The 27,956-nt window shown below is 40.1% G+C and overlaps 1 protein-coding gene across 2 annotated transcripts in view; it reads right to left on the bottom strand.

Moving 5' to 3' along the window:
- Positions 1-27,956, bottom strand: part of LOC150074911 (cytoplasmic dynein 2 intermediate chain 1) — a 466,509-nt gene that overhangs the window by 221,310 nt on the left and 217,243 nt on the right. For both annotated transcript variants that reach the window (XM_090389329.1, XM_090389330.1), the window contains exon 14: positions 8,496-8,569. In XM_090389329.1, the coding sequence (XP_090245455.1) occupies positions 8,496-8,569 (74 nt within the window). The remainder of the gene's footprint in view (positions 1-8,495; positions 8,570-27,956) is intronic.

Raw genomic sequence — 27,956 nt, 5'->3', positions numbered from 1 at the left:
TACTGCACTGTCCAGCTATTTCGACTGGCTTCACTTCCTTGGATTTTGTGTTTCTTAACTAATAGTATAACCCCTCCTCCCTTCCTATCCTTTCTGTACACATTGTACTCCCCAATTTCCAGTTCTGCATTCCTTATATCTGTGTGACACCAAGTCTCTGATATCCCAACAATATCTGCCTTTGATGTTTTGAGCAATACCTCAAATTCATCAAATTTATTTACCAAACTCCTAGCATTGGTGTATAAGCAAGTATACATGCACCTGTTCCTATTCTTAGCTACCCTAACACAACCCATGTGTTTTCTTGTACCGCAATGACTCCTAGCAGTCTCTGAAATACCCTGAATCTTGTTTTCCAGGCTGCTGCTCATTTCAATAGAAGCAGTGCAAGAATCAGTTTCACCTCTGCCAGTGGCTACTGTTAATCTATTAGTCCTTGTATCCTCCCAAGCTAGAAGTTTTCCGATCCACCTAACACTGCCATGATAGCATTGGCAAATATTCTTGCACCCTTTCATTTAAGTGTATCCCATCCCTATAGAAGCAGTCTCTCCTGTTAACAAGTACAGACCAGGCTGAAAAAAATTCTATCCCTTGAGCCTTGCATAATGCTCAATATTCCCTGCACGCCATGCTTGTAATAACAAACTCTCATCGCATAGTCATTCATCACCTACCTAATATTCCGGTAGGTGGAAGTGTGCCAGAATTCATCTGCTAATTTGGATAAGGTGCTTCATATTAATATATTTGAAAAGGTGATGAAAGTGAAATATAACATTATCTTAATATCATCCTTTCTACATGTATTCAATTTCATTCTTCATGTTTTAAATGAGTTGACATTGAATCAAGAACTACAGCTTGCAAAAATCCAATGCATGTGGGGCAGTTACCTAGTGTTCTGTAAAAGACTCTTTTACTTGTATTATCAGAATTAATTTACTTAATTGTTTCGTGAACGTTTAAACCATATAAATTTAACTGGCTGTTGAAAAATATTTACTTAATCTTTAAATATTTAATTTATTTACTAAACCTTTAACTAGAATTTAATTTATATAAATAAGAATTTCAAAAAAAAAATTTTTTTTAAAAATTAAAAAAAAAAAAGGCCAATGTACATAAAACAAATGTACACTGGCCAGTTCCGCTACTTTCTTCATAATCTAAAATGTATACCATCTTAAAATTATTAACTGAATCCAATTTTGACTATACCATCTCCAGGATCCAAATTTATACCAATTTAAAATCTCTTTAAAATAAGAGATGTGACAGTCTCTTTATTAATTATGACAGAACATTCAAAAATATTTTCAAAATGTTTCACTCTTATTTGATTTCACTGAGGCTAAAACTGCTAAATCGCTTGGCAAATGCTATTCTTATTTTAACACCAAAAAGTAAAATTCTATAAGCAAGTTTAAGTGACACACACATGGATATTGTCAAATCAGACATGTAAAACCTAGCTTTTAGAACAGAATGGAGACAGTGGACAGGTGGGGGATATCAGTTTATGTTTACCTGGATTGAATCCCATCTCAACGGAAAGATTTTTTTAAATCAGGCAAACAGGGAAACTGACCAAAGAATACACACTCATACAGATATCATACAGTGATGGCTCACAACCTTTGCTTTGCAATTTACACACACCAACCAATAAATGTCAAGAAACAAAAACAAAATTTTCCATGCAGTTGGTTCTTTGCTTATGGGACATGTATTTTGACAATAATTTTATATTAAGAAGATACACTGCTTGTAGACAAACTTATAACCAATACAAAAGGGGAATCAATTCTTGCAGATGTAAAGGCATATTTTGAAAAATACCATATTCCACAGACAAACTTGATTATTGCCAAAAGCTTAAGCCTAATCTCACATGCTTCACTTAAAACTGCGATAAATGACATAATCATAACACAGTAGCACTAAAGATAATGATTAACAGTTTTTAGGTGTGGTAGCATACATGCGCAAAGTGCCAATTGTCTTCGCCACATCTGTCTGCATGGAATAACTTGACTTCTAGTGAATAGATTTTCCTAAAATTTGCATTTAGCTCTTTTGGAAAGATCTGTCAAGCATTTATCAAGTTTAGGAAGGATGTAGAGCTGCTAAAACGAGTACAGAGCAAGGCAACAAGATTGGTGAGGGGAACAAAGGGTTGCTCTTACAAAGAAAGGGTTAAGTTCTTCAAATTGCATCTGGAGACTAGATTGTTGTTGTTATTTGGTTTTTTAGAGCATTAGCAACTAAGGCCATATTGCTCCGGGAATATGCGGTAGTCATTCCCTGACCTTTCCGCATCCTCCGCATTTGGTGGTCATGGGCTCGAACCCCGGTCTAATCTAGAAGCGGGTGCTATGCACTGCTGCTGCCCACCTGGCTACAGAGGCACCCTGGAGACTAGGAACCTGATGGTGACCTGATTGAGGTGTACACCAATGAGCCAAAACATTATGACCACCTACCTAATATGATGTTGGTCCTCAACATGCAGCCAAAACAGCTCGTACCCGGAGAGGCATGGACTCTACAAGATTTCTAAATGTGTCTTGTGGTATTTGGTGCCAACATGTAACCAGCAGATCCTTTAATTCCTGTAAGGTCCGTGGTTGAGACACTGCAGATCGAGTGGCGCCTCCGTAGCCAGGTGGGCAGGAGCAGCAGAGCGTAGCACACGCTTCTTGATTAGACCGGGGTTCAAGCCCGTGACCACCAAATACGGAGGATGCGGAAAGGTCAGGGAATGATCACCGTATATCCCCGGAGCAATATGGCCTTAGTTGCTAATGCTCCTAAAAACCAAATAACAACAACAGGGGCAGATCAGAGTTGCTGTTCCAACACAAACCACAGCTGCTCAATGGGATTGATGTCTGGGGATACCTGAATGTCTTCCTCATGTTTCGCAAACCAGTCTCGAACAATCTAGGCAGTGTGGCATGGCGCATTATCCTGCTGAAAGATGGCACTCCCAGAGGGGAAGACCGTTGCCATGAAAGGGTGTACCTGGTCAGCAATGATGTTTAGGTAGAGTGTAAAGTGTATTTAGTGTCAAGCGGCACCAGGGGTTTCCTCCATCTCCGCATTGCTTTCATTGTAGGTGTGCCAGTTCACTGGAAAGGCCAGAGATTTACCATTGGACCCCTGCTGAGGCCCAACATTGTCCGCACTCAGCCCCGTGGAGGCAGGCCAGGTATACCAGCATTATAATTATTTACTCTGGCAGGTCCTGCCACCTAATTTCCTGAGATTTCAGTGGCTAGGACCTTAAAAAAAAAAAAAAAAAAATCTTTCACGTGGGGGGGTGGGGGGGTGAGAGCGCTAGGATTTGAAAGGCAGAGACTATTGGCAAACAGTAATTTGGATGTGTAGGGCAATCGCTTGCATACAGATAGAGTAGGGGAGGGAGACTAAAGACTGGGTGACGGCAGAGTGACTAGCACATGGATTACTAGACCCGGGGTATCCCAGCAGAACATTGTCCAAAGGATGACAACAACGCCACTGGCCTGTTTTCGTCCCACAGTGCATCCAGGCATCATCACTTCCCCAGGTAAACAATACACATGTACCCGGCCGTCCACATGGTGCAACAGGAAAAGTGATTCATCGGACCAGACGACCTTCACTTCCAATCACTTAAGGTCCAGTTTCGATGCTCGTGTGCCCATTGTAGGTGCTGTCACCAGTGAACTGTAGTTAGCATGGGCACTCTGAGTGGCCTGCAGCTACGCAGTCCTATTTTCAACAGGGTTTGATGTACTGTGTGTTGTGACACATTACTCCCGTCACAAGCATACCAATTACTGGCGAGTTGCACCACAGTCGCCTTTGGTCACCTCGAGCATCAATGAGTGGTGGTCATCCAACACCTCGCTGGCGGTTCATGGGTTTTTCTTCCTCGAACTACTTTTGGTAGGTACTAACCAAGGCTGACCGTGAGCACCCCACCAGCTGCACTGTTTCGGATGTGCTCTGATCCAGTCATCTGGCCATTGCAATTCGTCCTTGTCAAACTCTCTTAAGTCCACTGCCTTTCCCATCTGAAGAACAAGAGTAACACTGATTAACAGTGCTCAGTATCAGGTGTTTTTTTTATACCCTGTCCCGACTTACGCATGCGCCGTAGTTCACCTGCAGTTGCTTTGATTCGCATAATGACGACTTGCTGGTCATAATGTTTTGGCTCATTAGTGTATAAGGCCTTGAATTTTTTGAACAAGATCAATGCTGATGGAATTTTTCCTCTTGTTCAGATTACACACCTGAGGGGGCATAAATTCAAATTGAGGAAAGATAGTTATAGAACAGAAGTACAGAAATTCACTTTTACCCAGCAAGTTGATGGTTGCTGAAAAAACTTCCAACTTTCATTGTGGAAATTAATAGTTTAAATAAAATCAGCAAACAACTGGACAAACGTTTGGAGTGAATGGGTGAGTGAAATGGGAAGATTTTTTTTTTTTTTTTTTTGCTAATGCTGTATAAACTTGCTTTCTAGCATCATATGCCTCTACTAATATCTCCACTACATAAAATTATGTAAGCTTGTTTTTTATTTGACATTGCAATCTGTTCACTAGTGTTAGCTGGAAATCCTAGCTATGAATAAATTAGCATCAGAATTTGGAAGATTTATATTAAGAATGACTGTGCGCAAGTTGTCTGCTGAAAGGCAGGTAAGCCTCAACTCTTAGCATACAAAATGCTGACAAGAACAATAACTTAATAATGCTTAATGTATGACTGGTTCTCTTAAACTTTTATAACCATAAGGTAGAAATGACAAAGGAGTGCTTGTGGCAGTAGCCAACGTCCCTCCATAAATGTTGCAAGTAGGTAGTAAAAATCACTGGAAGTGTTCTACTTAAACCTGATTCATAAAGCATTTAGCACATACCCAAAATCACATAGCAGAGGGAATAAGGTGTATATTTCCTGATATGAATAATTTGATTTTGCCTTTCAAACCCCCCCCCCCCCCACAAGTAACAAAATAAAAATTTTATGCTTGATGTTTCTCATATCTATCATTCTGCCCAGATGTATTTGGTTTTAAGCCACTTCTTTTCATCATCAACTCTGATAATGCCAAAGAGCGAGTTTTTCATGTTGCTGTGAGCAATACTGTTGGTACTGCAGATGCTAGGTATGCAATATCAAATTTCAGATATGTATCAAAACATAGTCATTATTCAGTTATTTTTCTTGTTCAGCAAATACTATCAAAATTCTTGATATGTGGTTCATGCCAAGCAGTGTCCATTTCTTAAATTTCAATGGACACTGCTTGGCAACAATCTATAATCTGCAACAGGTTAAAGTGGGACTAATCAGTGAGGAAAAGGAAGGAGGTAATTTCCAACAATCTCAGTTTCCATAAAGTGGTGTCAGCAAGTATCTGAATGGCACCACTGCAAATCTTCCTTCTGGTGTATTAACCTTGTTGATATCATGCCACAAGTACCTTCTGATCACATTTGATAATGTTAAAAAAATTTCTTTTTTTCCACAAATTAAATCTTCCCTCCCCCCAAAAGCATGAATACACTTCTGACACAGTGACTAATGGTGTAAATATGGGATTTATTCAAAGAAATAACTACTGTCAACGGTAAAGGGAAAGGATTTTCTTTTTGCAAATATGATTATAATGGGGAGGGGAAAGAGCAGACATTTTGTAAAGTATTTTTGGTAGGACCAACTGAAGTTAAAAAATGGAAATGCAAAGAGTTCAGAGAGGTAACCATAGAGGCCACTAAGTATTTTATAACTGATACATATTGTTCCGGATTAAGATCTTCTCCCACTACTGCTGGTGTTCCCCAAGGTACAGTTCTTTCTCCATTCTTTTCCATTGTATACTAATGAAATTCAATTGAAAAACTTTTTCAATTGAATCTGAGAATCAACTTCTCAAATATCCTCCACCAAGTCATAAACATAAAAAAGGCACCTGGGGTGGATGGGATCTATTCAGTTATATTAAAGGAGGCAGCAAAGGAAGTAAGCAAACCCTTAGCCATAATTATGAGAGCTTCCTTGGACTCAGGGGAGGTCCCCGTGGACTGGAGGTGTGCAAATGTATCACTAATTCACAAAGGGGGTTCAAAAGGTGACACAAGTAACTACAGACCTGTTATTTTAACCTTTGTTCCGGGGAAAATAACGGAATCACTGGTTAAAGAAGCATTGCAGGTTAAAGAAGCACCACATCATAGTATCCAATCAAAGAAGCATTTGATTGGATACTATGATGTGGATGCAAAGGAACTGAATGCCAAAAATAATTTTGATATCATATACTTGGATTTCAGGAAAGCTTTTGATACTGATGCACATGGAAGACTGCTGTACAAATTGGACAGGTATGGCATTAAGGGCAAGTTGCTACAATAGATAAAGGGATGATTAAGTGGGAGAAGACTGAGAGTGGTAATCAATGGACACTATCTTCATGGACAAATGTTACTAGTGGAGTTCCCCAGGATTTGGTGTCAGGCCCATTGTTGTTTTGTATATTTATCAATGATATTGATGAAGGTATATCAGGTTTAATGTCCAAGTTTGCAGATGATACAAAGGTTGGCAGGGTTGTTAACGACAGTAAAGACAGTATGCTACTCCAACTGGATCTAGATAAGTTGGGCAAATGGGTTGAGATGTGGCAACTGCAGTTTAATATTGACAAATGCAAAGTAGTGCATATGGGTAGCAATAACTGAAGAGAAATGTACCAACTGTGTGGTACTATACTCAGGGAAATGGAAAGTGAAAAAGATCTGGGGTAATTGTGCAGTCAAATATGAAGTTCGCTGAGCAGTGCAGATGGACTGCCAGGGCAGATCATGGAGTCTTGTCAATGATATATAGGAATTTTGCTAGCAGGAACAGGGATGTGATTATCCCATTATACAAGGCAATGGTCAGGCCACACCTAGAGTATTGTGTACAGGTCTGGAGGCCTCATTTTAGGAAAGATGTAGAGTTGCTAGAACCAGTACAAAGAAGGGCAACAAGATTTGTGAGGGGGAACAAAGGGGTGCTCTTACAAAGAAAGGCTTGAGTTCTGCAAATTGCAGTGCCTGGAGAGTAGGCACCTGCGAGGTGATCTGATTGAGGTATATAAGGCCTTGAACGGGTTGAGTAAGCTGAATGCTGATGGGATTCTTCCTCTTGCTCAGATTAAGAACCTGAGGGGGGTACAGATTCAAATTGAGGAAAGACAGTTGTAGAATAGATGTGCGGAAATTTGCCTTTAGCCAGCAGATAGTTGACTGGTGGAACAGGCTTTTATCTTTTGTTGTGGAAGCTAATAGCCTAAATAAATTTAAGGCTGAGCTGGACAGGCATTTGGAACAAATGAAGGGGTGGAATGGGAGTGTTTTTTTTTTGTTTTTTTTGCCTGATGCTGCATAAGCTTGCTTTCTTGCATCATATGTCTCTACTAATGCTAATGCTAATTTATCAGACTTTCATAAAGAACAGATTGTGGGTGCTCAACAAGCTGGTGCCTCGATTTCCCAAACAGCTGAACTGGTGGGATGTTAGAGATTTTAAAACTGCAAAGATTAGCGAAAGGTTGATGTTAGAGGTGAGCACCAAGTCCGACAACTCGTACAGGTGAACAGGTGCAGCACTGTTCAAGAGTTGACTACCCAATACAACATGGGCCAACCCGGAACAATATCTGGCATGACCATGTGTCACATGCTCGCACGTATGGGCTATACTAGCAGACAACCCCTACGCCATCCTCTCCTAACCAAGGTTCATCGGTGTAAAAGACTCGCCTGATGGCGAGTCTTTTTCTCTTTTTTTGGCTGATGCTTCATAAGCTTGCTTTCTTGCATTGTATGCCTCTACTAATGCTAAGTCCTTAAATGAAGATCTCCAGGTTATTCTTCAACGTGAGGCAATGGGAAAAAAAACTTACTTAACTTTAATCCATTTAAAGCTCATTCTTGTCTTATTTCTCTATTAGAGATTACTTTAGTTTCTCTTGGCATAAGCACATCATAAATATAGCTTCCTTTGTATCAAAAATACTGTTTGTTTTTTTGCTCTCGGTTATTTTTCGCAATACATAGAAATTCAAGTCTAATATTAACAAGTATCTTCTGTCTTCTAAACCTTTAACCCATGCACTGTACTAACTACCGTAGGCTCTGATACCTTTCCTGTTTGGGGGGACTACAGGTAGAGTAAGTGCAAATTCATAAATATAAACTAGTCTGCAATCACATCATTAAGGGGGTTAGTTAGTAAGCTAAGGCAGATTATGAAAGTTTTTAGCTAAAAATGTGAAGAAAAATAGTAGCAAAGAATTCTTTGCTTATGTTAACACTACAAGGAAAGGGATAAGCCACTAGATATGAATCAAACAGTACCATCATAACTAATGATGATACTGTTTGGGTTTCTTACAAACTGAATAAACATAAATATAAGTATAAACATTTAAACCTTACTTGTCTGGCTGATGGGGGTTATTTAAATTCCAAATGCAGATGACAGTTTTCTCTTCTAATGCAGACACAGAAGGCTGTAACAATTTGCAGAAATCTTAGTTACTTATGAAATTTAAAAACCACCTGTTATTATAAATACCTAATTTATTTTTTCTAAAATATAATAAAGCATATTTAAACAATTATTAATTAAACAGAAATAAATCCATGTTTCAATTATTTTCTTTCAATCATGCAGCTTACTCATTCATTAAAAAGTGCAGCCCTCATGACACAGACTGACATATGCTGATGCTGTTGAGGCAGTGTTAGGGTGATTCCGAAAACTGTTAGCCTGGGAAGGGGGAGGGGAACACAGACTAATAGACTGGAAAGCATATGCCAATCATAAATGACTAACCATTTATATATATATAGATATATGTGTGTGTATATGTTTTTCTTTTAATGGTGTTTTGACATAAGTATTATTGTGCATACAAATCTGGTAATTAAGTTAGCCCAACAAGGTTATCTTAATTCAGCATGGCCTATACATATTAATTTTAAGAAGTCTATATGATAATGATTTTTCATTACACTTTACTGATGAATTTTCATTATCTTCAGCTAAAATTATATTAAAACTAATGGTTATGTTTATGTCAATACTAATTTTAAATAACAATACATTTACATATATTATAATATTATAAAATAGAACATTCCATCACGTGGCCATCAATCCCCTACTTCTTCAGGGGCTTTGAGTGGATTGACAACCCATCTGATGTAATGTCTCATACTTACCCGTTTCTGTTGTCCCTATACCAGTTTTGCCATATTAATTTAACTTTCAATTTTACTTTTTAAATTTAATATATTTCATTTACTTTAGTTGAAATTTTTATAATCATTCTCTACAGCAAACTGTGATAGGGAACACAAAGCCCAAAGGGTAAGTAACCAATATTGTGAAGGCTCTTACCCACTGCTACTGTCCTGATGAAGTTGTAGATTAGAAAGAGGTTATTTCCCACCTTCTAATTGTTATATAGGTAGTGAAGCTTTTTACTGCGCAGTCGCACTTACTTTATACTGTGTTGTGATGGCGCATTAGTCTCAGGCCTCAACATCCTATGCTAATGTCTGCTGTGGGGGGGGGGGGGGTTCTTTGGTTGTTGGGTGGTTGATTTTCTGTTAATTCCATATGTAATATGCCAACACTGGATTTTAAGTTTGTCTTATCAAATTGTATTTATATGAGTGTTTACATTTGCTTTTACCTTTGTATTTAGATATGCTTTTATTTGTACATTTGTTTCTGCCTTACCTCGGACTGCGCCGATAATGCTTTTCTAAGGCATAACAGCGCGTATATGTCCTAAGGTATGGCTATATACATATATACAGCCTCTTACTAGGTGATATCTTCTAGTACTTTTATAACATTTTTATCTGGGGAATTTTTCTTGAGGGTTGTAGTGCAGTCAGATGACGAGCCTCGTCTGAGCACAAAAACTTAGAAGGCGGGAAATAACCTCTTTCTAATCTATAACTTCATCAGGACAGTAGCAGTGGGTAAGAGCCTTCACAATATCGGATACTTACCCGTTGGGCTTTGTGTTTCCTATCACAGTTTGCTGTAGAGAACGATTATAAAAATTTCAACTAAAGTAAATAAAATATATTAAATTTAAAAAATAAAATTGAAAGTTAAATTAATATAGCAAAAATGGCAAAACTGGTATAGGGACAACAGAAATGGGTAGGTATGAGACATTACATCAGATGGGCTGTCAATCCACTCAAAGCCCCTGAAGATTGTTATTTGTTTTTTAGGAGCATTAGCAACTAAGGCCATATTGCTCCGGGATATGCGGTGGTCATTCCCTGACCTTTCCGCATCCTCCGTATTTGGTGGTGACGGGCTCGAACCCCGGTCTAATCAAGAAGCGTGTACTACGCACTGCTGCTCCTTCCCACCTGGCTACGGAGACGCCACCCCTGAAGAAGTAGGGGATTGACGGCCACGTGATGGAACGTTCTATATTATAATATTATAATATATGTAAATGTATTGTTATTTAAAATTAGTATTGACATAAACATAACCATTAGTTTTAATATAATTTTAGCTGGAGGTAATGAAAATTCATCAGTAAAGTGTAATGAAAAATTCATTATCATATAGTAATATAATTCTTAAAACTAATATGTATAGGCCATGCTGAATTAAGATAACCTTGTTGGGCTAACTTTATTACCAGATTTGTATGCACAATAATACTTATATGTCAAAACACTATTAAAAGAAAAACATATACACACATATATATACAGGCACGTATAATGTCCAATTGGCATACTTACAATGGCATTAATGTTGCACAAAAGTAATCATTAAACTATATGCTAAAATCTAACCAATTATGCATACTAATAATAATATATATAGATATATATACAAAAGCATATATGACCAACACACAGCATATGGCATGATTTTTTTTATGGCTTTACTGGATGATTGTTTTCTACACCAGGTTGTTAGAGACAACAAGAGAAAGCAACAATACTCTTGATCTGATTATCATCAGCGACCTTGATTTTAAAGGAGGTAGCAAAGAAAGCAACCAAACCCTTAGCCATAATTATGAGAGCATCCTTGGACTCGGGAGAAGTCCCCATGGACTGGAGATGTGCAAATGTATCCCCCGCTTCACAAAGGGGGATCAAAAGATGACACGAGTAATTGCAGACCAGTTAGTTTAACTTCTGTTCTGGGGAAAATAATGGAGTCACTGGTTAAAGAAGCATTGCACGATCATCTATTATTATTATTATTATTAGCCATGTGGTGCAAGGAAGCCTGAGGCTTATGCTGCACCAGACAAAAAAAAAAATTTCTGAATTACCCTGAGAGAGAGAGAGAGAGAGAGAGGGGAATAACCAAGAAACAAGAAAGAGAACAACGATGATATCCAGCTGAGGACCCTGGGTGTGCCAAGCCCATACCCACCAGATTGATTGATTGATTGATTTTGATTTTTGTGGTGCAAAAACAGCAAGGTTATAGTGCACCATGGAAAGATTAAAATTCAAAAAAGATTACTTCGTCTAAAGCTGCATATATATATATATATATGGGCACCTCCGTAGCCAGGTGGGGAGGAGCAGCAGTGCATAGCACACACTTCTTGATTAGACCGGGGTTCGAGCCCGTCACCACCAAATACGGAGGATGTGGAAAGGTCAGGGAATGACCACCGCATATTCACGGAGCAATATGGCCTTAGTTGCTAATGCTCCTAAAAACCAAAATAACAATAACAATAACAATATATATATATATATATATAATTTTGTGTTTTTATTATTTTAGTTAGTGTCTAATTGATTGTTTTTAATTTGTCCCTTGCTACGTTAATGTCATTGCCATGTGGCAATTGGACTATTATACGTGCTTGATATATTTTAGTTTGAATGCTTAGATTATTTAAATTTTTGGTGTCTATTTTCTATAGGGTATTAAGGTGTATACTGAACAGGAGATTTAGTTAGCGTTTTTAGTCTCACCTATTCCCCTAGGAATAGGTTAGACTAAAAATGCTAACTAAATCTCCTTTTCAGTATACACCTTAATACCCTATAGAAAATAGACACCAAAAATTTAAGTAATCTAAGCAATCAAACTAACATATATATATATATATATAGACATATAAACATATAAAATCAGTACAATGATAAAAGCAAATTGTATATTTCATATGAGTGTATACATATTGATCGATTTTAAAAATTTAAAAACTGCTGACACATTGTCGTTGTCATTTAAAATCTGACTGAGTGTATATGGCTCAGTCAGATGGGTAAAAGCGCTAAAACGAGCATTTATAAAACTAGTACAATCGCATAAAATGTGTTGGACGGATAAAACGGTGTCGCATTGCTCGCACATAGGAGGGTCATCAGCCCTCAGCAAAAAGGACTGTCTCACATGACAGTGTCCTATACGGAGCCGGGTAAGAACAACTTCCTCTTTTCGATCCCTGCATAAGCTGGACCGCCAAGGATGGATCACAGGCTTAATTCGACATAGTTTGTTTGTAGTAATTAGTCGATGCCACGAATCTTGCCACTGAGATTGTAGGTTACTACGGATCACTTGCCTGTAGTCTGTATAGGGGACTAACAAGTCAAGATTATCCGTCAGGGCTGCCGATTTGGCTGCAATGTCAGCCAAATCATTTCCTCTAATCCCGATGTGACTGGGGATCCAGCAGAAGCGGATATCAAATCGATTTGCATAGAGGCTGTATATCATCTGCTGAATTCGGGACAGGGTTGGATGATTAGTGCGTGACACCACTGATAAAGCCTGTAGTGCACTCACTGAATCGGCATATATAATACACCGTTGGTAACGGTGTTTTCTTATGTTATCTAGAGCTAACTCTATAGCATGCAGTTCTGCAGTGTAAATGCTGCGGTCAAGGGGTATCTGCTCTGATATGGTGTTATCTGGAAAAACAGCAGCAGATCCCACATACGATTCTGACTTCGAGCCGTCTGTGTAGACTGGCAAGAAGTCAAAATGTTCTGCACGGTGTTGTGAATAGAGCTGAAGGTAGACAGAAGACGGAGTATTAGACTTCGTCGCAATCTTGAGCGAGAAGTCACATGCTGGTGTTTGTGCATGCCAGCGTGGAAGGGGCTCCTTTGGTGATCGAGCAACCTTGTCTACCGAGATGTTAAGCTCATTGAGTAGCTCTTGAACACGAATGCTGAATGGGCGATTGGCGGTCCGTCGTGTGTTATAGAGATTTTCCCATCATGGCTCGAAAACGGATGTCCACGTGGGATGGTGTGGCAGGGACTTCAGCTTGAAGGCATATTGTAGAGACAACTGCATTCGTCGAAGCGACAATGATGGTTCATTTACTTCGACATACAGACTTTGGACAGGTGATGTTCTGAATGCACCAGTAGCAATACGAATGGCTTGATGATGGATGGGGTCAAGCCAACGAACAGTGCTATTTCTGGCAGATGGATATACCTGAGACCCATAATCTAATTTTGAGCGTACAAGTGCACGGTATAGATGTAGGAGAGTGCATCGGTCTGCACCCCAAGAGGTAGAAGAGAGAGAGCGGAGAATGTTAAGCCCTCTCGTGCACTTTGTGCGAAGCTGACGAATGTGTTGGACAAATGTCAGCTTTTTGTCAAAAATGAGTCCCAGGAATTTCGCCTCTGATACAACTGGAATGGTGCTTTGTCCAAGTTGTAATTCAGGCTCAGGGTGGAGGTTACGTTTGCGACAAAAATGTATGCAAACGGTCTTCTCCGGTGAGAACCTGAAACCATTGGCCGTGGCCCAGGAGTTAAGACGGTCAATAGCTTGTTACAGTTGTCTCTCAATAACCCTCATATTGCATGGTTGAGAGAATATGCTGAAGTCATCGATGTAGAGTGCACTGTTTATAGTTGGAGGAAGTTGTTCAGAAATAGAATTTATTTTAATGGCAAAAAGCGTGCCGCTTAAGACAGATCCTTGTGGTACCCCCTCCTGTTGGCTAAAGGGCCGCGAAAGGGAGGATCCTACACAAACTTGGAAATAATGGCAGGATAAAAAATTTTTAATAAATTGGGAAGGTGGCCTCTTAGACCGAGGTTGTAAAGGTCTTTCAAAATACCAAATTTCCAAGTTGCGTCGTACGCTTTTTCCATGTCAGAGAAGATGGACACCAAATGTTCTCGTTTTAGAAAAGATAGGTGTTTCCAGTCTAATTAAGTGGTCCAGTGTGGACCTGTTTCTTCGGAAGCTGCATTGAAAGTGGGAGAGAAGGTTGTTCGATTCTAAATACCATAAGAGACGAGCATTGACCATTCTCTCCAATATTTTGCACAGACAGCTGGTCAGAGCAATGGGACGATAGTTTTTTGGACATTAGCATTAGCAGAGGCATATGATGCAAGAAAGCAAGCTTATTCAGCATCAGTCAAAAAAAAAAAAAAAAAACCACACCACTCCCATTTCACCCCTCCGTTCGCTCAAAATACCTGTCCAGTTGAGCCTTAAATTTGTTTAGGCTATCAACTTCAACAACAAGTGATGGAAGTCGGTTCCAAGAACCAACCACCCGCTGGCCAAAGGCAAATTTCCGCACATCTATCCGACATCCGTCCTTCCTCAATTTGAATTTATGCCCTCTGAGCTGATTATTCTGAGCAAGATGAAGAATCCCATTGGCATTGAGCATGCTCAAACCATTCAAAGCCTTATACACCTCTATCAGATCACCTCGCCGGTGCCTAGTCTCCAGACTCTGTAATTTGCAAAACTTAAGCCTTTCTTCGTAAGAGCAACCCTTTGTTCCATTCACTAATCTTGTTGCCCTTCTCTGTACCCGTTCCAGCAGCTCTACATCCTTCTTGAAATGAGGCCTCCAGACCTGTATACAGTACTCTAGATGTGGCCAAACCATTGCCTTATACAAGGGAATAATCACCTCCTTATCCCTGCTAGAAAAATTCCTGTATATCATTGACAAGACACCATGAGCTACTCTTGCAGCTCATCTGCACTGCTCAGAGAACTTCATATCTGCCTGCACAATCTCAAGGTGGTAGATGACTTTCATCAACCGGTGAAATACCACCACTTTGCTTATTGGAGGCTTGAAGTGGTGAAACCCATGTTTAGTCTCTAGAGCAAAGTTTCCGGCAACCCCCCTCCCCCCATACTTCTCCTTCAACCCATGCACGGTACTAAGTACTATAGGTTTTGATACCTTTCGTGTTTGGGGTTTTCATAAAAAAAAAAAAAAAAAAAATTACCCCCAGGTCCTTTTCATTCTCCACCACTGTCAGTGTAGTACCGCAGAGTTGATACGTTGCTCTGGGGTTACTGTTTCCCATATGTAGTACTTTACATTTGTCAATGTTAAACTTCATTTGCCACCTCTCAGCCCATCTGTTCAACCTTTCCAGATCCTGTTGCAGCAGCATAGCGTCAGTGGTGTCCTTAACAACCCTGCCAACCTTTGTATCGTCTGCAAACTTGGACATTAAACTTGATATGCCATCATCAATATCATTCATAAACACCAAAAACAACAACGGACCCAACACTGAACCCTGAGGAACTCCACTAATAACATTAGTCCACGTTGAGCAGTGTCCATTGATTACCACTTTCTGTCTTCTGCCACTCAACCATCCCCTTATCCATAGCAGCAATTTGCCTCCAATGCCACACTGCTCCAATTTGTGCAGCAGTCTTCCATGTGCAACAGTATCAAAAGCCTTTCTAAGATCCAAATATATAATATCAAAGTTATTCCCTGCATCCAGTTCTTTTGTGACTCCATCATAGTATCCAATCAAATTGGTCAGGCAAGACCTGCCCTTAACAAAACCATGCTGCATCTGAGCTATAACTGAATTCTTGTCTAGATGATCCTGCAGTGCTTCTTTAACCAGTGCCTCCATTAATTTACCTGGAACAGAAGTCAAACTAACAGGTCAATAATTACTTGTGTCAGCCTTTGATCCTCCTTTGTGAATTGGGGTTACATTTGCAGTCTATGGGTACCGCCCCTGAGTCCAAAGAAGCTCTCATAATTATGGCTAGGGGTTTGCTTACTTCCTTTGCTGCCTCCTTTAATATAACTGGATAGATCCCATCCACCCCAGGTGCCTTTTTTATGTTTATCCTCAACAATCTCTCATCCACTTTCCTCTCAGTTATTACAAAATCATCCAGCTCACTGCCAATGTTTACTTTACCTACATCATTCTCCCTCCTGAATAATTCCTCATGCGTGAATGTAGATGCAAAATACTCGTTTAGATTGTTAGCCACCTGAGCAGGATCCTCAACTGTTGAACCATCAATATCCAGTGGACCAATCTGATTCATCTCTTTCCTTCTTGAGTTTAAATAGGTAAAGAACTCTTTTCTGTTTTTCTTTGCATCCTTTGCCAAGAATTTTTCGTAGTCTGCCTTTGCCTGCCTAATCTCCTTTGTGACTTGGTTACAGACCAACTTATATCTATCATAGGCTTCCATGTCACCCTTTAATTTGTATGTATCCCATGCATTTTTCTTCTCTGCCACATGTCTCATTAGTTCATCTGACAACCATTTAGGCCTAAACCTTGAACAATATTTCTTAGTTGGTATGTAAAACCTGGTAGCCTCCAAGATTAGTTCCTTGAATGCTTCCCATTTTGAGTTTACTGTTGGTAACATCATCAGTTGGTCCCACTGTATAGAATTTAAATACTGTCTCAGACCATCATAGTCGCCTTTACGAAAACAAAAACCCTTCCCTTTACCTCTGATGGTAGTTACCTCCGTGAGTAAATCCCACTTCAACACACTGTGATCACTGCCACCTAGTGGTTCATTTATCTGCAGATTCTTAATGCATGAAGAATCACTACTGATAATCAGATCAAGAGTATTGCTCCCTCTTGTTGCCTCACGAACATGCTGATGTAGGAAACAATCATCCAATAAATCCACAAAAGCCTTGCTAGTGTGCGAGTGACCAACCCACAAATTCCAGTCAATATCTGGGAAATTAAAATTCCCCATTATAAGACTCTCTGATTTACCGGCCCACTCTATTTCCCTGTACAATATCTTATTATACTCATCAGAGTCATTAGGCCTATAGCACACTCCTACTCTCAATTTTGATTTCCCTATGCTTATGTCACACCAAACTGACTCGACACTGCCCTGTCCATCGATGTCGACTGGCTTCACTTCCTTGGACTTTATGTGTTTCTTAACTAATAGCATAACCCCTCCTCCCCTCCTGTCCTGTCTATCCTTTCTATACACATTGTATTCCCCAAATTCCAGTTCCGCATTCCTTATATCTGTGTGACACCACGTCTCTGATATCCCAACAATATCTGCCTTTGATGTTTTGAGCAATACCTCAAATTCATCAAATTTATTTACCAAACTCCTAGCATTGGTGTACACGCAGGTATACATGCACCTGTTTCTATTCTTGGCTACCCTAACACAACCCATGTGTTTACTTGTACCACAATGACTCCCAGCAGTCTCTGAAATATCCTGCATCTTGTTTTTCAGGCTTCTGCTCATATCAATAGAAGCAGTGCAAGAATCACTTCCACCTCTGCCAGTGGCTACTGTTAATCTATTAGTCCTTGTATCCCCCCCAACTAGCAGTTTTCCGACCCACCTAACTCTGCCTCGACAGCATCAGCAAAAATTCTTGCACCCTTTCTATTTAAGTGTATCCCATCCCTGTAGAAGCAATCTCTCCTGTTAACAAGTACAGTCCAGGCTGAAAAAAATTCTACCCCTTGAGCCTTGCACAATCCCTCCAGGGCCAAATTGATCGACAAGGCTCTCATCATATACTCCCTCCTATCGTGTCTGGGCAGAATTGCAGACACTTTCAAATTCAACCCTAATTCACGGCTTTTTTTCAACAGTGACCTGTACTTGCTAAGTAATTCCGCCGGTCTCCTACTCTTAATATCATTAGTGCCAACGTGTACAACTATATCACCTTTTGTGCCCTTAAAAGATGATATCCGCTCTACAACGTCATCAACCTTTGCCCCTGGCAGACATACCCTGGTCCTATCCCACCTATCCTTTTTGCAAAGCATGTTACAACGTCATCAACCTTTGTCCCTGGCAGATATACCCTGGTCCTATTCCACCTATCCTTTTTGCAAAGCATGTTTCCCGCTTCCCTGACAATAGAGTCACCAACAACTACTAGTTCCTGTGGGACCAGCGCATTCTGCCTAGGGGGCTGCCTCTGTGTTGCCTGATGACCAAGTGCAAGCTCTGGCATTGATGTGGGCGGCTGAGAGCTTGATGGGCCCCTCAATTTATTTCCTTCGAGGGCATCCACCCTGTCGTTCAAGCTCTCATAAAGGCCCATAACAACGCTGAGTTGTCGCCTGATTTCCTTGCACTCCTTACATCGTGCACACACAAAGACATCCCCCTTGGCAGTATCATGTCCCGTACCCGACTGCTCTGCAAACATCAAGCAAACAGTGCATTTTAAAAGACTGTGATTCAGAGGGCAACTGCCCCCCTCAGTTCTCCCCTGAACCACAGCACTCCCATTAGCTTGAGCCTTTTGCTTTGCTGCTCTGGTCTGAGTCATGATTCCGATTTAATTCAATAAATTTCAAAACAAAATTAAATCCTTAAGTTATATCCCAAAACAGTTATAACGCTATATTTATTTTTTCGGTATCTAGTGTTTTCTACGAGTTCCCTTTATATAACTTCCGTATCATGTGTACCACTATAGTTATGTATTAATTATTTGTTACGATTAAGTCGTTATATATATATATACAAAGGGTACTAGGAAAGTTTTGCAATATGACGCAACAATGAATCACAGGAAGCTGCTTGTTGAAACATGTTCATACGTGCATAGTAGCCGCCGCGCCAAGTCGATGGGCTCAGTTATTCATTAGTAGTGAGAGTGTAAAGTGCTTGCGATGGCATCGTGGTCACGAAATGAGATAAGGACAGTTTTGCGGTATAATTTTGTGCGTGGTTTAACCATAGACCAGTGCTTAGAAGAAATGACTCTTGCATTAGATGATGATTGTCCACATCGTACAACGATATTCAGGTGGTATAGAGAATTCCAAAGGGGAAATTTCACTCTGGAGGATTCTGAGAGGCCGGGAAGGCCACGAAAGTCAGTTACGGAGGAAAACGTTACTGCTGTGAGGAAAATGCTTGACGAAAACAGGCGAGTGTCCTACCAACAGATAGAGGATACTTTGGGCCTAAATGTACCAGCAATTCGTTCGATTCTGCAAGATCATTTGCACGTGAAGAAACTTTGTTCTCTCTGGGTGCCGCATCAACTGACTGAAGAGCAGATGACACAACGTGTGACTTGGTGCCGGGAGATGTTAAAAAAGTTTGATAAGGGACAATCTCGGTATGTGAACAACATCGTGACAGGTGACGAGACTTGGCTGTACTATTACGATCTGCCAACCAAGGCTCAAAACAAAGTTTGGGTCTTTGATGATGACGACACACCCGTAATTGTCAGAAAATCCCAATCTGTAAAGAAGAAAATGATAGCTGTATTTTTCAAATCGAGTGGAATTGTGGAACGTGTCGTTTTGGACACGCAGAAGACAGTCACAGCTAAGTGGTATACTGAACAATGCCTGCCTAAAGTCATTGGATCTATGAAGAACCTGCGGCCAAAGTCAAGAATGGACACCTGGTACCTCCATCATGATAATGCTGCAGCTCACCGCGCCAAAGCCTGCACCGAATATTTGACCACGACAGGACTGAAACTTCTCGAGCACCCTAGCGCCCTCCCTACAGTCCAGACCTTGCTCCCTGCGACTTTGCACTGTTCCCGCATGTGAAAATGAAGCTAAAAGGGAGGCGGTTTTCCAGTGATGAGGACCTTCTACGGGCTTGGGACAACGAGTGTGCTTTACTCCCTAGTGAAACTTGGCAGAACTGGTTTAAAGATTGGTTTCGGAGGATGGAGAGGTGTATTGAATGTAGAGGAAATTACTTTGAAAAAATTAAATAAACAAAGCTGTATTGCAAAACTTTCCTAGTACCCTTTGTATATATATATATAGAGTTAAAAGTACAATTTAATTGATAATAAAGTTTATCAAGATTAATAGATTTACTGATTAATTGACAATATTATATTATGCACTATACTACACTAAGGTTATGCTATCGTGTAAAAATGGCGGAAATTCACGAACGGTACTTCTACGGACTCGTAAGTATTGATTAGCTTCCAAATCTCGCTATCTCAATTTAGAATAAACTAAGGATCCTGACTAGGTCTATAATCTGCTAATAGAAGATAATTTAATATAACAGTTGGTTAATAATTCAACTAAATTTGGTTAAAAAAAAAAGACCTCTCGTTCAATTTGTAACACGTGGATTTGATACCGTTACCGATACTAAGTAATACCTACAAAATCTCTGTCTAAGTTAAACTTTAAACTAAGTATCGTAACTAGGAATATAAAGCTACTCTAGAAATAAGTTAATATGACAATTTAAGCTAATAAATCAGAAAATAAATCAGGAAAAACTTCTCTGTTCCAAGAGCGTGAAAGAGCTTCGTCCGCACAGGCTACTCTCGTACGAGTACGACATATAGGATCCTTTCCAGGCTTAGCAAAAGCAAGAATAGTTGCCTTGCGCCAGGTATCCGGAAAATGCTCTTCAAGGAAGATTCTGTTGTACAGGAAGAGCACACGGTCCATGGATTCTGGTGAAAGATGTTTGATCATTTCATAATGGATGTTGTCTGGTCCAGCAGCGGTAGCCTTTGTACGGGCGAGTGCTGTTTTCAGCTCATTGATATTAAATGGCCCGTTGTATGTGGGAACCCTTCGATGTGAATTTAAGAGCCTGTTTTTCAGTGTTGCGCTTTAAGACCAGAAACTCTGGGGAGTAAGATGATGTTGCAGAGATGTTAGAAAATGTTTCCCCAAGAGCATTGGCTATTGCAGTAGAGTCTGCAATAGTACATCCATTATATTCAATGACCGATGAGGGGTGTGCTGTGTATTTTCCCTTCGTTTTCCGGATTTTTTTTCCCAGACCACCTTAGTGCTGGTCGTCTGGGTAATGGATGACGTGAAACGGATCCACGATTCCTTTTGACTCTGACGGCGGATGTAGCGTGCTTTGGCTCGTGCACGTTTAAAGGCTAATAGGTTGACTGTGGTAGAATATCTTCGAAATATCCCCCAAGCTTTGTTTTGAGACTTTTTAGCTGCTGTGCATTCTGGATTCCACCATGGTTTTGGAAAGGGAGGAAACCGTGTGGATGTTTTTGGAATTGTAGTTGCAGCTGCATGGACAATATTTTCTGTTATGTACGTAACTGCATCATTGATAGGCTCCTGACTGACTGCAGAGTTGTCAAATTTTGCCAGGTGTTGAAAGGCACTCCAGTCAGCTTGATCAAACTTCCAACGCAGTAACCTGAGAGGAAGACAAGGTCTCCCAGTAATTAAGGTGGTTATCACGGGGAAGTGATCACTTCCATAGAGGTTCCCTTCTACCTCCCAGGTAAGTGACGAGAGAAGAGAAGAGAAGGCGAGCTGATAGAAAGATCAATGGCAGAAAACGTACAGGTAGGCATGTGGAAAAAGGTGTTTGTTCCCACATTAAGAAGGCAGAGGTCATTGTCAATAAGCATACACTCTATGACTCTTCCCCTTCCGTTAATGCTAGCACTACCCCACAGGGTGTTATGTCCATTAAAGTCCCCAAGAAGTAAGAAAGGGGGAGACAACTGCATTACAAGATCATCAAGGTCTTTCTGGCAGATGTCAGTACCAGGTGGCAAATATATAGAGCAAACGGTTAGTAAAAACCGCACTGTTATTCGAGTTGCTACTTTTTTTTTTTTTTTTTTTTTGATTTGGTAGTTGTTGGCGCATCGGCTTCTGTGGCCATATTGCACCTCCCAAGGTTTTTTTGCAGTACTTTGATCCAAGCCCGAGGCGGGAATCGAACCCGCGACCTTTGGGTTGCCGGGTAGATACTTTACCCACTCGGCTAGCCCGGTCGGCTACGAGTTGCTACTGCCTCTATGCTGGTAGTAAGTTGCAGATGCTGAAAAGGGGTACGGTTGCCCACAAGGATTGCGACTCCTCCATGAGCAGGGCCATCCCCAGTTCTATCCTTGCGAATGATAGTAACGTTGTGCATCCTGAGGTCATCGTTTGCCCTTAGGTAAGTCTCCTGTATGCAAAAGCAAGATGGTTTGTGCTTTTGCAGGAGTGCCTTGATGTCTTCTGCATTTTGCCAGAATCCACGACAATTCCATTGTAGGAATTTAGCCATTATTTTGGCTTGGTGGTTCCTTCAGGCAGCTTCCGAGGTGCTGAGGGCTTATTTTTGTCAGTCTTAGATTTATCCTTCCTGGGGAAGTATGGACGCTGCCCCGTATCCATATCCTCCTCAGTAAAGAGTTCCAAGACTGCTTCTTCCTGTACCTCCTTCTCCTCAAAATCCATTTTTTCCTGAGAACTAGGATGTACGTCAGATTTCTTATTCTTTTCTTCAGAAACTGATTTTCTAATTGGTGGGACACTAGGAGGTACAGATATTGGAGTGGCAGCTGATTGGTCCTTTTGAGCGGGTTTTATTGAACTTAACAGGTAGCGAGCAATAGGAGTGAATGACTCCTTTGGTGGTATGGTCATTTCCGTCTGAGTTCCAATGGAACATCTCCCTGCTACCTTCTGAGGGTAGGTTAATTTATTTATATTTAAAGGTTTCACCGTTTTCCTTGCCTCTTGATAAGATATGTTCAGCTCTGCCTTAAGTCGCTGAATTTCTTTTTCTTGTTTCCACCTCTGGCATGCCCTTGAGTAGGTCGGGTGTTCTTCTTGGCAGTTAATGCAGGTTGGTTTTGCAGCTGAGCATGATCTTGTTTCGTGGTCCTTTGCGCCACACCAAGCGCATACAAGGATTCCACGACAAGCCATCTGTGAGTGCCGTATTTCTGGCACTTGAAGCACCGTAGCGGATTTGGGATATATGGACGCATTGGGCAGTTAATATAGCCAGCTTTGATTTCATGAGGAAAAGTTGGTGAGTTGAATGTTAAGATGATATTTCTAGTGGGAACTAATTTTCCATCCCTACGCATGGATATACGTTTAACAGCTGTCACTCCCTGTGGTTTTAACTCTGAACAGATTTCCTCTTCAGTTACATCCATCAGATCCCATTCCGCGATGACACCACGGGATGAGTTCAGTGTCTTGTGGGGGGTTATAGTGACAGGCATTCCCCCGATAGATGTAGCACGGAGGAGCTGTTCTGAGTGTACATCACTTCTGGTTTCTACAAGTATGTCACCCAAACGAAGCCGCTTGACAGACTTAGGAGAGCCTGCCAACCCTTCCAAACCCTTCTGGATAAAGAAGGGTGACATTTTTCCTATAGGCTTCTCAGTAGTTGAGTGAATTATCAGGAACCGAGGTGTAGGACCTGATATAACCTCCTTTTTCTGTCTTTTTGCAGAAGTGATGTTCTCTTGGTCTACGGTAAAATTTTCAGTTACGGACCGGGTTGGGGCCCCAGAAGAAATTAATTTATCAGGATTCATGTAGTTTTTTAAGTGGTTCAGTGCCCGGGCTCCCCACCCACCATGGAGCCCAAAGGGATGCCTACTATCCGACATGCAATAAATGCGCTCGGGAGTGGAACGCCAGGGCTATCTGGACACCATACCCGCACCGCCGCCAGCCTGAATCCTGTCCCTCGGACCATGAGGGTAGGGGCATGGCATTGACACGGTTGACCCTCGCAGGCGAGTCTACTAGCCGATTGATCCTAGCCGGGCCTTCCAGGACCTCCCGTCTTGTCGAAGCAGGGGCCAAAGTGGTGTATTGAAGCTGGGCCCCCTCAACCACCAGGATCCCCCTTTCCGAATTTCCACAGGTCGCAGCGCACGGCAAACACGCCGGATTCCATTGATGTAAGCCTGGAACCTGGGCTGTGGGTGTTGGATCCCAGTGATGCTAGTCTGGAAGTCCAGCAGTGTCACTGGGAGGTCCCCTCACCACGTACAGGTGCCCACGTCGAGGGGATACTCACCAGATGTGAACCCCATGCTCTGCTTTGTACTCCAAGGCACCGGCAGCATATGTAATAATCAGCACAAAAATATAGCAAGTTAAGAGACCTTCCTTTCACACCCAATTCTACTCTCACAATATAAAATTCTAATCTTTTCTTTAATATATTTAACATGGGACAGAAAAGTTAGTCTCTCATCCATTATTACTCCCAAGTATTTCATCAATTGGGCATATTTCAGGGATCCTGCCAGATCTATAAAATATGTGTAAAGTAATATAGTTATCGTCTTATCAATTAATTATTAAGTTTTAACTTTATATAACTTTATAGAATTAGACTACAGTTTTGCATTCTCTAAAATTGGCCATTAAGTTTAATTACAACTATATAATATTTATTACTCTTCTCCCATATACTTTTTTTTAAAGTCTCTTCTCTCTCCCTCTCTCTATATATATATAATCTTCACAACTCTTGAATAACAATAGAAGTGAAACATGCACAAACTGTCTAAAACTAACTACTGCATTAAAAAGAAATAATTACTAGAATTCTGTCTGTCCAATTTAAATAAAATTTGGGATTGCTTGACAAATCTTTCTAAAAGGACTATATATATATATATATATATATAATCTTCACTAAATTCTTTCTAAAAGGACTAAATATATATATATATATATAATCTTCACTAAATTCTTTCTGAAAGGACTAAATATAAAATTTCATGAAACTTCCACTGGGAGTTGAGTTGTGACATGCAGACAAAATGCAAATATGCTAAAAAGTTTACTAAACAAAATTTCAATTTAGAGCAAAGTTTGCTTTTTTTCATCACAGAACTACAAAAACTCAATTGCTGATGTCTTAGTCTGAACTTTCATCAAAGGTTACCTTATTACAATCAAGATCACTGCTGTTTGCACACTTTATGGAAGACGACTTTTAATAATAATAAAAAAAAAAAAAAAAAAAAAAAAAAAAGACAGCCGTGTCATTTTTTTTATTAAATTATTTATTATTATTATCTGTTTATTTCTTTCGAGACACCCATTCACAACATGTAGCTAGAGGGTGTGGTTACATTTTGCAATAATTTACAAACTTATTTACATAATCTTATTTACAAAATTTGAAAATCATAAAATACAGAGCATGTGATTATTAAATTATTCTTATATTTATACATGCCAATACACATTACCAAAGATTTCTTTCTTGTATATTTTATCTTTACATAGTTTTTCTGAATCTATGTTTAAATTAAAAAACTTAACAGTACTTGCTGGGAAGAATCTCCCCAGAGAGTCTAATTGAGCCATCATCACACTTGAGTCTTGGTTCTTCCCCGTTTATCCTCCATCGCATCATCTGTGAGTAAGCGATCAAATTTTCCACTTTAGGCACTTCTAATTTTTCTGTTAGTAACTTTGCCAGAGTTAAGATGTTTCTAGATTAGTTAGACTATATACAAGACCACACTTGAAATGGCGAACGGTTTCCCTAGATGCTGTTATCAGGGGCCGATGACTAGATGGTTGATGTATACAACGGAATTGGTGTAAGAATGTATTGGATCATTGGATGAGGGCTTTGGAGACCAGCAAGTTCTTGTGTCTAGTGTTCTAGAGTGCTGCATTCATCTTTCTAATATTTCTGAAGTGAGGTATGAACGTTAATCCTTCATCCCACTTAAGGCCATGGTTGACATATGAGGGAGCTTTTTGAATTCTGGTATTATTTACAATTATTTTTTGTTTTTCTCCTTTTTGTTGGTGAAGGTCATTTGAGAAGTTTTTTTTTCATTTAGTTTCAAACCCATGTAGCAAGTATTCTTCAAGCTTTCTAATTGTCTTGTTTGCTTCCTCAAATAGATGAAGTGCAGTTTCTTGCTCTCTACACATTACAAAAATTTAGAATCATCTGCATATGATTTGAAATGTTTTGTGACCTCAGAATTCTGCAATGAATTGTTCCTACAATTTTGCACTAAAAATGGTGCTAGTGCCATTGCAAAGATGGACTAAATGCCTCCTAGTGGTACTCCCCTGTTGATACAGTAAGTTGTGTTTGTTTCCCATTAATTGAAGTAACGTCTTTCTTGATGGGTGTTACTATCATTGCTGGGATAGACATGTTGTCGAAGGCTGCAGCTACATCCAGGAAAATGATATCCAACTATTGTTTATTAGAATTAATAAAGGCGTTTGATGCAAGATTATACAGCATCAGGAAAAAAATAAAAAAGAAACCCTTCTCACTTCACCCATCCACTTGCTCCAAATGTTCGTATAGTTCTGCGTTGTTTCTATTTAAGCTATCAACATCTAAAACAACACATGAAAGTTTGTTCCAGCAATCAACCCACTGGCTAAATGCAAACTTCCGCAAATCTATCCTACAGCTGTCTTTCCTCAATTTGAATTTATGCCCTTGCAGGTAATTATTCTAAGCAAGAGGAAGAATCCCACCAGCATTGAGCATGCTCAAACTATTCAAGGCCTTATACACCTCAATCAGATCACCTCGCAGGTGCTTAGTCTGTAGACACTGTACTTTGTAAAACTTAAGCCTTTCTTCCTAAGCACAACCCTTTGTTCCATTCACTAATCTTGTTGCCCTTCTCTGTACTCGTTCCAACAGCTCTACATCCTTCTTAAAATGACGCCTCCAGACCTGTATACAGTACTCAAGGTGTGGCCTGACCATTGCCTTATACAAGGGGATAATCACCTCCTTATCGTTGCTAGAAAAATTCCTGTATATCATTGACAAGACTCAATGAGCTACTCTTGGAGATGATATCCACTGCCCAGAAAACTTAATATATGACTGCACAATTACACCAAGGTCCTTTTCGTTCTCTATCACAGTCAGTGTAGTACCACACAGTTGATGCATTACTCTGGGGTTACTGCTTCCCATATGCAGTACTTTACATCTGTCATTGTTACCCTTCAGTTGCCGCCTCTCAGCCCATCTACTCAACTTTTCTAGATCCTGTTGCAGTAGCATACTGTCAGTGTCATTAACAACCCTGACAACCTTCGTATCGTCTGCAAACTTAGACATTAAGCGTGATATACCTTCATCAACATCATTAATAAATACAGAAAACAACAATGGACCCAACACTGTACCCTGAGGGACTCCACTAATAACACTGGTCCACGAAGAGCAGTGTCCATTGATTACCACTCTGTCTTCTCCCACTCAACAATTCCTTTATCCATAGCAGCAATTTGCCTCCAATGTCACACTGCTCCAATTTGTGCAGAAGTCTTCCATGTGCAACAGTATCAAAAGCCTTTCTAAGATCCAAATATATGATATAAAAGTTATTCTTTGCATCCAGTTCCTTTGTGACCACATCACAGTGTCCAATCAAATTGATCAGACAAGACTTCCCCTTAACAAACCCATGCTGTGTTCGAGCTATAACTGAAGTCTTGTCTAGATGATCCTGCAGTGCTTCTTTAACCAGTGCCTCCATTAATTTTCCTAGAACAGAAGTTAAACTAACAGGTCTATAATTATTTGTGTTGCCCTCTGATCCTACTTTGTGAATTGGGGTCACATTTGCACATCTCCAGTCCATGGGTACCTCCCCTGAGTCCAAAGAAGCTCTCATAATTATGACTAAGGGTTTGCTTACTTCCTTTGCTGCCTCCTTTAATATAACTGGATAGATCCCATCCACCCCGGGTGCCTTTTTTTATGTTTATCTTCAACAATTTCTATTCCACTTTGCTCTCAGTTATTACAGAATCATATAGCTCACTGCCAGAATTTAATACACCTCTAGCATTCCCCTCCTTGAATAACCCCCC

The sequence above is a fragment of the Mastigoproctus giganteus genome, unplaced genomic scaffold (genome assembly GCF_048544385.1).
Source record: "Mastigoproctus giganteus isolate SK-2022 unplaced genomic scaffold, ASM4854438v1 scaffold_15, whole genome shotgun sequence".
In the NCBI taxonomy this organism is placed as follows: Eukaryota; Metazoa; Arthropoda; class Arachnida; order Uropygi; family Thelyphonidae; genus Mastigoproctus; species Mastigoproctus giganteus.
This window is presented reverse-complemented; position numbering and strand designations above follow the sequence as displayed.